The sequence below is a fragment of the Gigantopelta aegis genome, chromosome 3 (genome assembly GCF_016097555.1).
Source record: "Gigantopelta aegis isolate Gae_Host chromosome 3, Gae_host_genome, whole genome shotgun sequence".
NCBI classification, from domain to species: Eukaryota; Metazoa; Mollusca; class Gastropoda; order Neomphalida; family Peltospiridae; genus Gigantopelta; species Gigantopelta aegis.
The window spans coordinates 30,792,173-30,810,494 of NC_054701.1; the positions used below are offsets into that span (position 1 = coordinate 30,792,173).

Below are 18,322 nucleotides of genomic sequence, written 5' to 3' on the forward strand. Positions count from 1 at the left end.
AAATTTTAAAATAAAAAAATAAACTCTTTATTAACTCCACTGCAAAAAGTAAAATCTTTCTAAAAAAAAAAATTTTTAATTCCAAATGGACTATTCACCCACCCACCCATATTATTTTTTGATTATTGGATTTTTTTGTCTTGTAATATTTACAAAGCCCCTTCGTTTTGTTCTGGTGGTGGTGGTGGATTTTTAAAATTTATTTATTTTGTTTATTTTTTTGTGAGTGTATTTTTTTATTTGTTTTGGTTTTGTTTCGTATTTTATTTTATTTTAAAAATGTATAAATGTCGAACTCTCCACATGTAATCGATCTGTTAACAATACCGATGTCATAGCCGTCAGAAGCGGTAGATGGGGTGGGGTGGGGTGGGGGGGTTGTGTATCTTCCCCAACCACTAACATTATATCATGTGTTACCAAGGTGTATTACAAATAGGGGGCGGGACGTAGTGGCCTTACACCTACCCACGGAGTCGTTAAACTCGCTCTGAGTGGGACCCGGTACCGGGAGGCGAACCCAGCAGTACCTGCAATTTAACCACAAAAGTGTGACTGTTTTAACAATGTTTTAAAAGTAATATCTGCTATGAGGACGCAACACACGAGATAATGAGCTTTTCCATTGTGCGTGCTTCATACTAGGAACTTAGTCATGTCAGGCAGATCGGCTCTTATTTAGTGAAACGCCGAGCTTAATCCTGCATTTCTACAGTAGTGGGTGACCTCCATCACCAGAATTCAAGTACAAGGTCGCGGTGTGTGTGTGTGTATGTGTGTGTGTGTGTGTGTGTGAGAGAGAGAGAGAGAGAGAGAGAGAGAGAGAGAGAGAGAGAGAGAGAGAGAGTATTAGTCGAGGTGACACAGACACAGACACAGGCACAGACACAGACTGACAGACAAACAGACAGACAAGAGAAATAATAAAAAAACACACCGAAAAACAACAACAACCGAAAACAGATCAAATGATATTAACTAGCTGCACATAAACACTGGTTAAAAATGTATGAATACACCGAATGCTTGTACCTGACACCGCAAGGAACACACACCATAAAAGAAACCATTGACCCTTTAATCTAGAGCACCACAGTCACGTTCTATCCCGAGGACGTAAACTGCTTAGTGTAAAAGAATCGTGTGACGAAACAGACGCATTGTTCAACATCAGCGGCAGGGAGTCGGAAATCAACATCCACAATGGCGACGCTGGCTCTGCTAGGTTAGTAAATTATGTTAATTATCAATACGAAGTGAGTATTTATTAAAGGTGTGCTACACTGCAAATGGTGGTTTCTAAATTTTCGTCTTGTGTAATTTAGAAAACTATAGTGTAGATACGTGCTAGTTTGAATACATTCATCTCTACGCATTATTGACTTTGTTCAAACCTATGTGCATTGAGTCACTACACACAGTTAATGTAGACATTGATTAGAAAGTAAACATCTGCATGACGTCCCGTGGATAGGAAATACACGTACATATAAGACATTAATGAATCGAACTGGAAACAGGAAAAAACCCTAAACAAACAAAACAAACAAAGAAACAAAAACAAACAAAAACTCATCTCAATTATGAATACAAATGGCTTGTATGGGTTTGGGGTTGTGTTTCTGGGGGAATAATTTATCTAATTCTAAACCAAAAAAAAAAAAAAAAAAAAAAAAAAATAATAATAATAATAATAAAATAAACAAATAAATAAAAATAAAATAAAATTCCCCCACATTAACAATACAATCAAGTAAATCGTTAGATCCATAGTAAATACAGGGTTCTTCTTTAAATATACAAATGTATTTCTAAATCAGGAAATGTACTGCTTGAACGGGCATCTGAAAATAAAAAATGCGTGTATCCCCAAACGCATGTGCATGAAATTGTACATGACAGGTCAAGACTGATGAGCGAAATTTCTAGGGGGTCGGGTCATGTTTCACCCGGAGGTTATATATTTTTTTTTAAAGGCAAGGAGGTTCGAACCCTAAACGCCCCCTCTGCACACACACTTGAACCCATTTGTCGATTACACAAAAACTAATTTAGGTACCCATTTCCTTTTTACGCAACCAGTTAAGTCCATGTAAATGATAAGATGCCCTTAATTTAAAGGGACATACCCTAGTTTTTAAACACAACAGCATATTTGTCATTATTAGAACCGTTTATGATCACTGAAATCAAACATTACTTATATTTTATTCTTTAGATTATCCATTTCCGTAGAACCGAAGTGTTTCTGGTCATCCTGGTGTTTGTAGTATCAAAAATTGCATTGTTCATATTTTACAAAACGCACGTGCGTCTCAGAAGTAGCGGTTTATTGATTCGAATTCTAGTCTATTTATAAGGATATTTTCTGTTTTAACGTCACAGACTTTTATTTCATTTTATTGTAACTTTATCCAAATGAATTACAGGTTTGTAAATGAACTAAACTTAGTGTCCATTTGTTTACAGGTTAAAACTAGCATCTGCGCCTTTAATGCGAGAACCAAAAATAGGTTGCACAAAAGTAGATTTGGTTTGCGAACGAAGCTTCTCACAATTTTCAGAGGCCTTGGCCTGCCAAAATCATGTTTTGATATATTATTCTAGGGAAAAAGTTACGTCGTATTTTTACATGTCCATATGTTAGAAAAGCGTCATTGGTTTTTTTATACATTAAATGTCTTAATAATTGAATTGAATGTATTTTAAATAAGATATAATAGTTCTATCTTTCTCAACGAGTAAAACTAGCATCTGCGCCTTTAATGCAAGAACCAAAAATAGGTTGCACAAAAGTAACATTTAGGGACATTCCTGAGTTTGCTGCAATTTTTAAGATGTTATCGACTAATAGAGACTTTTTAACGATTGTAATTACATATCAAATATACTTTTCTGCATAAAATATTCGTGGCTGTATATTAAACGTGTTTCTGATCGTTCTAATATTTGTACTAGGTTAAATTTTATTTAGTTACATTGGAGCATTTGTTCTATGACTGCTCTAAAGTCTTTCTTTTATGGAAGGAAATTGAACGATGGATTCAGGACAAAGGTGAACATACACAACTCAATAAACAGACAGTCTTGTTTGGAATCATAAAGAGGGAAAAAAGCAAGATGTATTTATTAATTGGCTCATTATCAATGTTAAATACTATATATAGATCTAAAATGCAGAAATATGGACCTAACATATATGTTTTTTAAAAATATTTTAAAAGATAAAATAGAAATTGAAAAATATATACTTCTCAAAAATGGTCAATTTCAAGAATTTGAGGAATATTGGGCACCTTGGTCCAGATACCTAGAAACAAGACATGGCAATACAATGTTCTAGAGGTATTTCAATACAAATATGTTTTCTCTTTCGAAATGAAAGTATTTAATTCACGCTTTCTTTCCTTCTTCCTTCCTTACCTTCTCTTTTCTCCCTTTACCATTTCCTTCAAATCTTTCCTCTACCTCTATCTTCACTGTTAACCCCACATATTAGTGAATTCCATGTTTTCATGTATTCATGCTTATTAATATTATTATATTGATTCTAATTACACTATATTATATATATAAATAATGTTCATATGTACTTATAACATGGATGTAAGGTAGTGAAATCAGGGCCCCCAACCCTGACACTGCCATACTTGTGTGTCTGGGGTCAATAAAAAATAAAAAAAATAAAAAAATAAAAAAATGTTTTTTTTTAAATTTTGTTTCCTAAAATACAATTGTTTTTCGTACGTACGAAATTATTTGAAGACAAAATCCAGTTTGGGCTTCTTACAAATATTAAGACTACCAGAAACACATTAAATATACAGACACTGATACTCTAAATAGGAAAATATATTTAATATGTAAGTTTAATCGTAGAAATATTTTATTAGTCGGAAACATCTTACAATGCAGCAAACTCAGGAATGTCCCTTTAATATTGTATGATATTTTGTTTTATTAACTTCATTTAATGTGTTTTAATAACATATTTTTAAATCTATACTGTCTATACTTGAAAGTTGTTAATTATAGTGTATTTTATTTTGTGTTAAATTATTTAAATATTTTATTAATGTATTATATACCTGTCGATTATTTTTTAATATTCTCTCATAAATTTATTGTGAATGGCTCAGTGATATTGTAGATTTTATTGCATTTAGTGATGATGTATATTTTATAACTGAGGTGAGACTTTAATAAACAATTCATATGTCTATATTGTTTGTCTGTCTGTCTGGTTGTATACAGTAGAGTTGGTTTATAGTTTATACCAGCTCATTAGTTTGTCTATATTTCCTATGTCGATGACAGTGTTTGAGCTACTATAGTATGATACATTTGTCCACCTTACTTGTAAAATTATATTTGAAAAGTATTTTAAATTGAAGAGACCACACCCAGAGTATTTAAAATGTTAAAATAAAGAAGAAAAAACCCCAACTAAAGCCAAAAACATTTAAATTGAAAAATAACGCACTCACAACATCTAAGATTTTGTTGGTTTTCGTATTTTTAACAATGTATTTGTTGATTATCATTTATTTTTAACTATTTGCTTTTCTTTTTTATTTTCAGTAATATGTTTATTAGGCTACGTTGCATCCCAGGAAGGGCAAGCGCCTAAAGACATCCTCACGAACAACAATAACATGGGGTTTGGCATGGGAGGGATGATGGGTCAGATGTTCGGGGGAGACGAAGCCGCAACTCGTGAGCACGTTGAAGCGATGAAGAAATTCCGCCAGAACATGATGGCGAGCTGGGGCAACCCCGAGGAGATGCAGAAACACCGAGAGCAGATGAAGAAACACATCAAGAAGATCCACGGGTCGCGAACTAGACACCATCATAAGTCGAAACAGAGGGGACCCGGCAACTACGGCATGATGGGGGGCCCCGGCATGATGTGGCGCAACGGCATGATGGGAGGCCCTGGCATGATGGGAGGCCCTGGCATGATGTGGCGTAACGGCATGATGGGAGGCCCTGGCATGATGAGAGGCCCTGGCATGATGTGGCGCAACGGCATGATGGGAGGCCCCGGCATGACGGAACAACAGAGACGAGTGATGCAGCAGTATATGAACAACATGATGGGCTATCCCGCAAAGAACGGTCCAGGTAAAATCATTTTAAACATAAAACTCAAGCAGAGGCAGGTAGGATGTTGTGCAGTATTAGATCTTTCTCCTGATTTGATCATGATCGCACGACCACATCTCCCCACCCCCACCCTATCACAAATCTTAATGGACACATCGTTCATGTTTTTGTTTCAACCAGTACTCCACAATCGGCATGTTAACGATGTGATAATGCGTACGGACTCCCATTTTTGTTGGAGGGCAGGTTGATTTTTCCCCCGAATCATACTAAAATGCCTTAATCTGGATAACAACATCTATTCATAGGGCCCATTCGAATTGCTACCAAACACTATATATGGTGTTACAAGCTAATCACTACGCAGTTTCACATGGATTACAAATAATATTATGAGTAGAATGATGAAAACATCCAGACCAGCTCATTTGTCCGAACGTCTCCATCGTTTTTACCCGAATGCGACCTTCTGCTCCAACACGGGGAGGGGTGGACTAGTAATATCCTCGCTTGACCCGCCCTTCTCGTATGCTTTTACAGAAGAAAAAATGGAACTAATAAATTTAAATTATCATGAACCCCAATTAACTTAAACAAAAAAAGGAATCTGTGTGTTTGTGTAACGACGCCAGCATCACAACACAAAGTTCAATTAGCAACTAGGAAGGAAGGAAGGAAAATGGTTTTTAACGACGCACTGAACACATTTTATTTACGGTTATATGGCGTCAGACATATGGTTAATGACCACACAGATATTGCGGCAGGAAACCCGCTGTCACTACTTCATGGGCTACTCTTTTCAATTAGCAGCAAAGGATCTTTTATATGCACCATCCCATAGACAGGATAGCACATACCACGGCCTTTGATGTACCAGTCGTGATGCACTGGCTGGAGCGAGAAATAGCGCAATGGGCCCACTGACGGGGATCGATCCCAAACCGACTGCGCGGGTATTGTACCACTGGGCTACGCCTCGCCCCCCCCCCCCCCCCCCCCCCCCCCTACCAAGGAGTCTTTTACATGATCCTGTCTTTGGGATGGTACATATAAAAGATCCCTGGCTGCTCATCGAAAGCTGCTACATTTTTCCATTAGCAGCAAGGGATCTTTTATATACACTTTCCCACAGGCAGATAGGACAGCACATACCACGGCTTTTGATATGCCAGTCGTAGAGTTCTAGGACGGGGGTTTGATCCTACAACAAGTACATACAACTCCGGCGAGCGCTCTACTGACTGAGCTAGAACCCACGCCTATGAGTTAGCTACGTTGTGTTTTACAATACATATATTGTATGACTATACTTTTTAAAGTTGCTTTATATGACTAAGTAGAACGCACCGCCGAGCACGACGATCTTATCAAAGGTACAAAAATACACCAACTACGTGCGTAGGCCTACAGGTACACGAAGTTCAGGGGCAAGTTCAGCCAGACATTAATCGCTAACGCTCGCAATACCGGTTTTTACGCTGCAAGGTAAACCGAATAACTACTTCGGGAACCAGTCAAAACAGTTTGCAAAAGTTTTAACGAAAAATGGTTGGCTGAACGCAGCTGGCCATGTTTCGTGAGGCGTTTGTAAAATGATGTCACTCAAGATGATGCATTAGTCACAACAATACGTCAGGGCTCCGGGTAATGTGTCAGGCAAGATAATGCGTCAGTTAAACAACCAAAACAAAACTGTAAAAATGTAATTAACAAAAAAAAAAAAAAAAAAAAAAATCCATTATTGTATGGCTGACTGGCCGGCCGGCCGGCCGACTGGCTGGTTCGTGGCTGGCTGGCTGGCTGGCCGACTGGGTGGGAGTGGTTGGATAGCTAGATGGCTGGCTGAATGGAATGGGTGAATGGCCGGCCGAACAGAGTGTCTGTCTGTCTATCTGTAAATATGTAGGTCAGGTCATAGAGCTTAACGTGCACATTCAGAGCAAGCTGTTGTAGTACGCACCTGTCATGGACATAGGTGTTGACAGACACGGGCTCATTCGTCCAGGACAGGAAAGGGGTTGGGATGGGAGGGAGAAGGGACCACCCGCGTTGGCAAGTGCAAGAGATCACCAGCAGCCCGACCGTGGTGTATCTGTGGTGTTATTGAATTGTAAAGGTTCGGTAGGATTAAGTCCAAATATTAAAATTTGCGCAGTTTCTTGAGGTAATTTTTCATTGATTCATCGAAAGTAAAGTTGAGGAGCTATATGAGTAATTTTGACTTAAGTTTGCCACAATATAGCTCTTATCTGTAAATATCCATATCGGTTGGCCCGAAAAAAAAGATAACCCAACTGAATATGGAATTTTAGAAAAGTATGGGGACTAACTTATATTTCACAAATGTAAAAAAAAAAAAAAAAAAAATGCTGTTTTTACTTACAATTTTGGATCTGTTGCTATTTTAACAATATTTGACCTACATGGGCTACACTTTTCGATTAGCAGCAAGGGATCTTTTATATGCACCATCCCATAGACAGGATAGCACATACCACGGCCTTTGATGTACCAGTCGTGGTGCACTGGCTGGAGCGAGAAATAGCCCAATGGGCCCACCGACGGGGATCGATCCCAGATCGACCGCGCATCGAGCGAGCGCTTTACCACTGGACTACGTCCCGCCCCTATTGATAGATAAATGTATGGATGTGTGTGACTGCATTGATAAATGGACGGATGGATGGCATGGGTGAATGTAACGTTGTCTGAATTGATAGATGGGTGGATGGGCGAGTGAATAAATGGAAGGTGTGTGTGTGTGTGTGTTTCTGTGTGTGTGTGTGTCTCTCTCTCTGTGTGTGTGTGTGTGTCTGTCTGTATCTCTCTCTCTCTCTCTCTCTCTCTCTCTCTCTCTCTCTCTCTATCTGTCTGTGTGTGTGTGTGTCTGTGCGTCTCTCTCTCTCTCTCTCTCTCTCTCTCTCTCTCTCTCTGTGTGTGTATGTGCCCCTCTCTCTCTCTCTCTCTCTCTCTCTCTCTCTCTCTCTCTCTCTCTCTCTCTCTCTCTCTGTGTGTGTGTGAATGAATGGATGGATGAATGGATGGATGGATGAGTTAATGTATCTGTGGATGAATCGATGAGTATATGGATGAATGAATATGTTATTGGATGATGCATGGAAGGATGGTGGATGTAAGGGATGGAAGGATGGTGAATGGATGAACGGACGGAGGATGACTGGATAAATGGAGGGGTGGAATAACACTCATACTCAAATATTGTATTGTGTTATATATATGATACTAGTTTTTCTTTTTTTCGTTTCAGAATCAGTAACTCAGCAAGGCTCACCAGTGTTGAAGGATGTGAATAAAATGGTCGCCCCATAAATATAGCAGAACGTGCAGCCATTGACTGTTCACCGTCTGTAATTTAAAATATCTCACAGACAAGTCATTATTATTTTGTGACATATTACAAAATAATAATAATAATAATAATAATAATCTTACATATTATTAACATTCCACTGTGGCCAGTCGATTCTACGCTCAGCCACAGACGAATCCTATAGTTACCATTAAAAAAAACCCATCGCACTCTGGTGTGACATGAATAATACTAATAATTTTTTAAAACCACAAAAAACCCACCAGCTGATAATATGGCATGGTCTGAAAAAAAAAAGTGTGTTTTCGGGAACGTGCCTAAACATATGGTTTGATAGATAATTCTTTGTTTAATTACTGTTATATATATTTATATATACACACAGTCAAACAAAAAACTAAATTCACCCCTACGGGTTCAGATAAAATGTTACATATGTACGCTTTTCAACTGCTTTAAAATCGAAAAACACAAACTAATACATCGAACATAATTTTTAGGGTCGGCCTTTTTTTATTCTAGGTAGGGTCAGGTTCACGGAAACACACAATGCTTTACTTGTTTGTTGTTGTTATTTGTTTTGTTTGTTTGTCAATCGTATTTGTTTTCAGCTTTTAAACACACTGATTCAAGTCGTTATCATTGTAAACTAATTAACGTCGATATTAAATATACACATACTATTCACGTGTTTGTCCTTATATATCTGGTGGAATTTGCCAGCTTTTCATCACGTAATGAAATACAGGCACGGCGGAAGAAAGTAGACATTGTGAGTTGGGGCTAACAGACCGAGGGCGCAAAGCAAAGTTTCTAGTGGGTTAGGGTGTATGCTCCCCGTAATCTTATGAAAACGAGATGTCCTGAAATACAATTTCCTGCATTCTACAAGTACAATTCAGCTCAGTCTTAAGATTTACAACCAATAATATTTTTTATTCAGATTTATGGTGTGTGTGTGTGTGTGTGTGGGGGGGGCAGCCCACCTGCTCCGCTGTGCCTGAAATGCGCTCCATCACACATGCTACTCCAAACGAATAGGAGCAAAACATTTACCATGCACTTTCTCACAGACAGGACAGTACATACCAGTCTTTGATTCGTGTGACACTGGTTGAGACAAGAAAAAGCGATCGATCTACAACTTTTCATACCTCAACGAATGTTACCTCTACCATCCAGAGAGCGTTCTATTTTTAAAATTTGGACTGGATAAGTACAAGCAACAATTTCCAAGGATATGCACGTTATTTCACACACACACACACACACACACACATGCCAATGGCGAATCCAGCGTGAACTCAAGCAGGGAACAAAACAAGACTGTGAAGCTGGCGATGGAGAAGGGATTGGTGGGTTTTGGGGTGGGGTAGGCCTAGTAATTTTGTAACATTGTCATAACTGGCAGGGACGGTTGCAGAATATTTCAAGGTAGTGGGCGCAACGCTTAAAAGGGTCATCTACAGTATTGAAAAGTAAACTAACATTGTATTATCTGCATAGTAATCATCCACAGAAATATTAAGCTGAATACTGTAAATATGTTCTCCGCTAAAAACGAAGAAATGCATCATTTTCATCTGCCACAACACTGGATTTTTTTTTTTTTTTTTTTTTTGGGGGGGGGGAGGACATTGCGAATTTCAGGATGGATGGGGTGGGTGAGGTGTGCCCCTCCAACACCCTCCTCTTGGATCCACATTAGCAGTCCTTCGGGAGCAGTTCTTATGTTTAACTTGATGCAAGAATTGAACTGAGCTGGATTAACCTGAATTAACATTTCTTGTATAAAATACTGGCTAAACACCCAACCTCCTACTTCATCGGTCCTCGCATATAAAAGATCCCTTGCTACTAGTGGAAGAAATGTAGCGGGTTTCCTCTTTATGACTGTCAAAATTACCAAATGTTTGGCATCCAGTAGCCGATGATTAATAAATCGATGTGCTCTAGTGGTATCGTTAAACAAAACAAATATTTTTCATCGGTCCTTAAAAAAACACAACCAGTTAAACAAACAAACAATTAATCAATCACTTACCTCTATTGACAGATCCACCCAGATTTGCAGGGAATATTGGAACCGAACAGCACAGTAGTTACATGTCGTCATTAGGTAGTATTAGATCCATGCACAAATGTTTTATATGTATAGCCATTTTAAATAAATATGATTATAAATGTCAAACAGCGATCTTTTCGCACATTTCTGAATTTAAACTATATTCAGATGAATGTACGTAGTATCGCTTTGACATCAATAAGCATATTAATAAAACGTTAAAGCATTGTTGACGTCACGTCAAAGGACTGTTGACGTTTTTATGATAACGGCTTCGGCAATTGCGAGATCAAATGTTGGCTCGTAGACGATTCCTACTTGTCTGGCCATAGATCTCTACCTGTTGCGACTTCTCAGTTGTTCCCTAAGACGGTGACAGTGTGTTGACGTAATTTACCTGTCTGTCTGTCGTAATGTCACGTGTACAAGATACCGGTCTTCACGACATGATGCTGATTTCGGCATACCAGAACGAGGGCTATAATAAATGGTCACTTGGAAGCGTTGCCAGTTTGAGAAAGACCCTTTTTTAAAGGATGTCTAAGAACAGAAATACTAGTGTCTTTGAGATACTATTCATATCATTAAACAACTCGTAAGAGAACTGGTATCAAACTGTCATTCGTTTTTTTTCTCTATTCATGCTATGGTCAAAAATGTACCAGATCTATATCCATATTAACAGCAAAAATATTTAAATAAATTATAATTTTAATAATTTTCAAAAGGTTATACGTCCGAAAACACGTTAAAATGGCTGTAAAATCAGATTAGTCTCTTTAACGTAGACAGCGATACTTGTATATCACCTTCCAACTTCGTTTAGATGTGACCAAAAACTAAGGCTTAATGACGTTTACACAGAACAAGACTAAGCAATCGCATCACAGTTAACTTATACAATTGTTTTTATCAATACCAGCAAGTGACTATGCAAATCAGATTTGCAGAAAAACTGGCAAAAGTCTTGTCTGTTACAAGTATATTATTTTTAAACATGTTTTTCAACTTCATTATGCCTAGGCTTATAATGTCATCCATACACTTTCAATACAACAAAAATATTTCGAAACTCTGTACACAATCTCCTTCCAAAAGGAATGAAAATGGATTTTTTTTTTTTTGGGGGGGGGGGGGGGGGGGGGTGATGGTGTTAACCCGGTAGCTGTGAAAAAAAATGTTTGAATACGTCTAGTCTTTTTTTATTTATATGTATAAAATTTGGTTCTGCAAATCTGGGATGGATTGTTTTTGCTACAACAGTAATTTATAAGTGGGATTAAATTTTGCCTGGCAGTTTTATTCATGCAAGAAAATATGACGTTATGTACCACCACTATAATTCAGACGCCAGTAAATTCAGACAAAGTAGATACATTAGGTATATGTCGTTGTTCAAAAGAAATTTCAATCATATAAGTAGTTTGCTCCATAATTAATGTCATACTGACACAACACTGCGTAGGACATTTTGGCCAGCTTGACTCAACCCCCAACTATTTTGATTTCACGATCTTAAATGGGTACTCTCAAACAAACGTATAAGGGCTGAATACCAGTGGTTTTAAGTGTAATATACTAATCAGCGTCCATATTAATTACTTCAGTAACAAATAAGAATAATTATACGAAAATTTGTGTAATGCGTGGGACGATTTCCTTTTATATGTTTATTTGACGAATACATCGATTTGGCATTGTTTGTTGTTGTTTTTTAAATCAATATATGGACATATATTTAAGAAATTTCTATGACTAATTAGAGCACTATATATGTTGAATAAATAACTAGTTTAGAAGGATGAAAACATCAACAAAATAAGAAAAAACCCACTTGGATTTCAGTTGATCATGATAAAAAGTTGCGAAAAATCAATACAAATAGGACAGTTAGTAAGAAGGAAATGAGACTTTTTCATGAATGGGCGGTGCGTAGCTCAGTGGTACAGCGCTTGCTATTTCTCGTTCCAGCCAGTTTTCCACAACTGGTGTTACCAAGGCCGTGGTAGGCCATGAGCTAGCCCAGATATTGGTACCACCTGGAGGGAATAAACGCCATTATGATTTTCTGAAAGTACTAGGTCTATAGTTTCAGAAAATCTTTGAAGCCAAAGCTGGATCCACAGCTAAATTGTAGTAATCGGCCTTTGAATGTGGGTATGCATGTCGAAAATTGAGGACAAAATTTTGGGGTAGGGCAAATCAAAAATGCAATTACTCCAAAAGTAGGAGGAATAATTAAACAAATGACCACTCATAGTGCTGCTTATTAAATATTTTATTAAGTAAAATAGGTTTTATGCAAATTTGGTCATTATCAAGGTCACCAGAGGTCAAAAGGTCATGATTTTTTGCTGGTGCCTACAATTTAGATGCCCACTCAAGAAATCATAATAGGAACCAAACCAATTGGAATTTCTTCAAGCAAAATTAGTCTTATTATAGCTGAAGGAGTTTAAAACCCATTTTTAAAAACATAATGAGTTTATAATTATCAACTGAGGCAGGACATGGAATAATTCCAGACATATTTTTAAAAAGACGAAAATTTCTCCGATTTGGAGTAGGGGAAATGAAAAATGCAATAATTCAAAGTATATGGAATAATAAACCAAATGACCACTCATTTTTCTGCTTATCAAGAGTTCTGTCACATGGAATGTGTCTTATGCAAATTAGGTCATTATCAAGGTCATCAGAGGTCAAAACGTCAAAATTTTGGGAGATTGCCGTAAACCTGCGCATTGAGCCATGTAAACATGGCCTATATATACCATAGATCATAAAAATTACTAGTAAACGGTTTATTCCAGAGATACTCAGCTAAACAGAGTTTTTTAGTCCAAACTATCCACAAAAGTTTAACCCCAAACCATGGAAAACAGTGCATATTAGTGGTAAACGGTTCGCAGCTTTCAAAAGAATACAAAGATTTAAGATGAAAACAGTGCAATTGTGAATCTAGGCAGAGGCGGCCAACTTGTTACTGAGAAGGTAACACCTGAAACTGAAGATCAATCACTTTCGCTAGCATCGTCGTCGTCATCATCGCCGCTGTCACCATCGTCTATATCGTTTAAAGTCACAAAGTCATCCTCAGTGTCTTTCTGATTGGAACAAGTTATCAGTTTGCACATATATCTACACTTCAGATTATTTTGAAGACAAGTGCAGATTTCCTCAACACACTCCTTTGAACAAGTGCAGGAAAGAAGTTCCATAACAGCTTCTGGGGCAGGTGGTGCATCACTCCAATTAATGACCAGTTCATCATTTTCAATTGTCCATCCATTGCCAATGGCTGGGGGAATCTCCGGGAATGCCCCCAAGCTCCTCTTCCATATTCCACACTGGTAATTCGCCCTCTTACTGTGGTTAAGTAAGGACTTTGAACATGGGGGGAGCTGCCATGATTCTGCCTCACCTTTCCGGGCACAGAACAGATTGAAACGTAGTTCATTGATTCTTTTTGTTTTAGAGCCTGAGCAGTAAGGGCCTCTACACTGTTGAAGAGGTCAGTAGACAAATCCCAATTGGAACCAAGGCGTTTCAACGTTTCTTGATGTTCCTCACTTTTGCAGACTAGTTTTAAAGTGGAAAGCTTGCCTTTGCCAGCAAATGAACTCACTGTGTCGTACCCTGTGAAGGCGTGAAGTCCAAGAAATGCGTCACATATATCATGCCCAAGTATGTTTGCAACTTTCCGTATGTCAGTGTACTGGATGCGGGTTTTTGTGCCACTTTTGATGTAAATTGGGCAGGGTATTTTGGAGGAGAATGCTACGCATAAAACGAACACATCTGTGTCCTCAGATACAATCAAAACTGGAGAAAAACCATATTTTGCACAATGTGCGGCATGCAATAGCATCCTTGTGTCCGCTTCTTCCTGACCAGACCCGAGGCATTCAACATTACTGACAGAGTTCACTGTCAGTTTCTGACACTTTTCTACTACTGTAACAAACATTTCTTTATTTGCTAGTTTCTCCCGTTGATCTGCGCTGCTCCAATCATTTGCAAGAAATTCAATAAGTCTGTTTTTGTTTTCTGACGTCCGAAGGAACTTTCTCCACTGTTTTATCCTGTGTCCTTGGGCAATAGCTTTGAATGTAGTCCCACTGGCAGTCCCCCGATTAACGCGCTCTGCGTCTTTTATCGATTGCTCACGATATACGTCAAACACGACATCAACACGTCTCGAGACCGAACCTTCCCTCAACACCATCCTATGCAACATCTGAGATAAGTCGGCAAAGGTCATACCATCTGCATTAATTTTCTGCACAAGGGCCATTCCATCTATTATGCAAGCAGAATTTCTGTAAATTTACTCTATAGGCTGTAAATCCTTTTTCAAACTATCCATCAATGAAGATTTTTTTGTCTTTCTCAGTGTGCCCTCTGGTTTTGCAATTGCCCATGGGATCGGCCCTAATCGATGTGCCAAAACGTACTTCATACTCAGATGTCTAGTCTGTGCAATCAGGGTCATTTTGGCAAAAAGATCACGGTCAGCTTTCAGGATGATCTGTCGTCCCGCAGCCTGGTATTTCTTCTTGACAATCATATCGCTGAAGTTTTTAGGTTTTTGCTTCTTCAGGGGTGCAAAAAAATTAGTTTTTGGAGGTTCACATTCTGTCTTCCCTGAATTCCCTGGAGGCTTTTTCTCCGGAGTCCTTAGCTTGCAATAGGTCTTCTGTTATGTTGTCTGGTGCAGCCATCCCAGTTGAAATGCTAAGGAGGTCTGAGCTTTCAGTGCTGAAGGGATTGATCCAGTTATTCTCCAGCATGCCGATCAAGGACACTACGTCCTCTTCATCCTTCTTAATTCTAGATTTGCTTAGATCTGGGTGATTGAAGTCCAAGGAGTTACTGGTTCCAATGGCATCCCTGGGCATGTGTAGGAAGGAACTGCGATACTCTGCAGTAAGGTAGTATTTACTGATTGCACCAGGCTTAAGGCTAAACCCCTTTGTGCCACTAGGAGTCTGTGTGTCTTTATTAACAGTTTCCTCGATTGTCTGGTCTACAGGGATCCTACCAAATGGATTTCTTGAGCCAAGTTGAACAGAAAATCCACCATGTTCAAGAAACTCATGAACTTCAGGATGCTCGGTTTTTAGGTGGGTCATTTCAGCACTATAGTGGGATAGATATCTTGCATAATTGGTATTGTCATATGCAAATACCCAGGGTATCATGTCTTGAACTGCTTGCAGATGCATTGCCCAATTGCCCTCTGTAGAACTACGCAAATAGTTCAGCAATACGTCAACCAGATCCAAGTACGACATCCAAAATGCAGCAAGGTTCCCTGCATCACTGCGTAGATGGTCTAGATGCAAATAGAACTGTTCGGCTAGAGATACGAACGTCATCTGACATACATTGCTTGAAAATTCACCAATCAAATCAGTTATTTCAGTCTCTGCATTTGAACCTTTGGTTACTGGGAAGCCCTTCCATGCAAGCCGAAGCAAAGCTTCATAGAGAAGCTTATGCAGTCTAACTGCTCGGTTGTATTTCTTACCATCAAGCACCCCACTTACAGAGCCTGCAGCTATCACCCCGGACTCAATACACAAATCTTTCAACCCGGTATCTTGAAACCTCTTTCCTGTTACACCTAGCAAGTTACATATTGTGTGGAAGACACCTAACCTGGGGACGACATTTGCAAACTTTTCATTATGCTTCCAAATGATCTCTGTTGCCTTTGCATAAAGTGCTTGATCAAACACAATCACAATGCTTTGAAGAAACAAAGAACTCCTGATCTTCTCTGACTGTAGTAGTACCTCTTGCACTGTAGAGAGCTGTGTTGCTGGTGCATTAATGGTAGGCAAATAGCGCACAACATCTATCGTAACATGTATATCGTCTCGGACACTAATATTGAAACCAGTCCAGCTGTTCACAGTTTGCGTTTGGACATTGTGGATTCGTGCAAGAACCCAGAGAAACGTTTTCCTGTAGACGTCCCGCTTTATTTCGTCACCACTAAGTTGAACATAGCTTCTGGAAGGTGGACCAACACGCTCACCAGCATTGTAGATCGGCAGGAGTGGTTGGACTAACCCAGTTGCCCTTGGCTTTTTACCAGACTCCTGTAGACTACACATTGGGATATCCTTTGGCATGGGGTCCGGTCCGAATGCGTTTGGCTGTACCATGATTCCATTCACTCTGTGTGAAGTGCTTCCACCGCTTAGTGTTTCTTCGAGCCTGTCTAAGTTGTCCCATGCCAGGGTCGTCATGATGTTCGGTTTAATGTCCTCTGGCAAAGCAATACCGTCAGTTTTATGAGTTTCTAACTTTTGAAGAGCAAGAGCTGTCTCAACCTCTTCAAGCTGTGTATAGGACATTCCATGTCCATAGCGGTTTAGAATCCGTATTAACTCAACATTTCCAGTGAGTGTCTTTACCGCCTCTGGTAATATGATGTCTTTTGGGGGCGTAAGTCTTGAGCAAGTAACACCGTACACAATGTCCTGCCCAATTGAGTCCACTAATCTATCTACCCTACCTGAGCAGCTGGTAGATTCCCCACTGAAAAGATATCTTAAAAATGCATTTAATGAAATAGGAATAAATTCAGATGACTGTTTTAACTGAGCAGGTACAGGGGGCCAAGGCATTTTGGTTTCCTGCATTTTGATATCACTTCTAAGTATGAGGGAGACATGCTTGGCCATATTTTCATTGTGACGTGTTCACTTTGAAAATCTGCAGTTCTTCTTTCAACCTCATATTTTCCTTAACAACCTCACCTAGTGAAAGATTATCTGGTTACACCAAAATTTTACCTTTCTCATCAGGAATCATGTGTAGGCTTTCACCAAACTCAGCAACAAGTTTTCTCTGAATATGTTTTTTGGTAGAACTGTTGACCTCTGTTACACCCATAGATACTAAACTATCTGTCAGTTTCTTTGTCAGTTCAGTAAGTCTAACAACATTAGGTTCAGGAAACGGATCATTTCTAATAAATCTAAACAGTTCTTCATAACTCCTTTTTTCAGCTCTGGTGTAAATTACTTCAGGATCAAGTTCTATTTCCGTTGTAGAAAGATTGTTATTGTCATCATTTGTCACTTTCTTTGGTGGCCTTGTGAATGCACGATAGCACTGCCCATGATAATGTCCTTCGGCAGCCACTAATTCCCATGAAAGAATAGCAATTATACGATCATTTTCGTTCCGCACAGCTGCCTCTCTGATTGTCCTGTCGGCACGAAGATCTACACATTTAATTAGTTGGTCCCTAGTATTTGTACCTTTTATGTATTTGCTACTCTTTAAACAGAAGATGCAGATAGGTTTGTACACGGTAGATGCAAATGGGACAGATGATTCTCTCCTATGAAAAGTCTTTGGTTTACCAGTGGCTTCAGATGAATCCCCCGAATTCTGGTTCTCAAGAATGGCGTCCAAGTCTCTCTTTATGAAACGATTTCTACACTGCCTATGATAAAACACCTTTGGGACACGACCAGATTCAGCTTTTGCAGAAATCCTAAGAATATCATTATTGCCCCTAATTTCAGCAGCTTGAACAAGTTTTGTCCAGGAGTCCCCAGTCCTTTGGTAAAATGAGTTCAGGGTCCTGATCATTGCAATTAAAAATACAACACTTTCGTATTTTTTTCTCTGGCAATTCAATGTCCCCCTGGTCAACATCAGCTTGATTATCAGTAGGAATACCTTGTTCAGCATCATCCATGATCAAGTAGGGTATGGCTCAAATGCACTTCGTTACCCTGAAAAACCATATGAGGCATCGATAAGGCTGATGAAAATAGATTTTATTG

At 38.8% G+C, this 18,322-nt stretch overlaps 1 protein-coding gene across 1 annotated transcript; it reads left to right on the top strand.

Moving 5' to 3' along the window:
• Positions 1–1,067: 1,067 nt before the first annotated feature.
• LOC121367873 (collagen alpha-3(IV) chain-like) lies at positions 1,068–9,126 on the top strand. The gene is made up of 3 exons (XM_041492311.1): positions 1,068–1,225; positions 4,582–5,127; positions 8,381–9,126. The coding sequence occupies exons 1-3, from the start codon at positions 1,204–1,206 to the stop codon at positions 8,440–8,442; spliced, it is 630 nt and encodes a 209-aa protein (XP_041348245.1). The 5' UTR covers positions 1,068–1,203; the 3' UTR covers positions 8,443–9,126.
• The last annotated feature ends 9,196 nt before the right edge of the window (positions 9,127–18,322 follow it).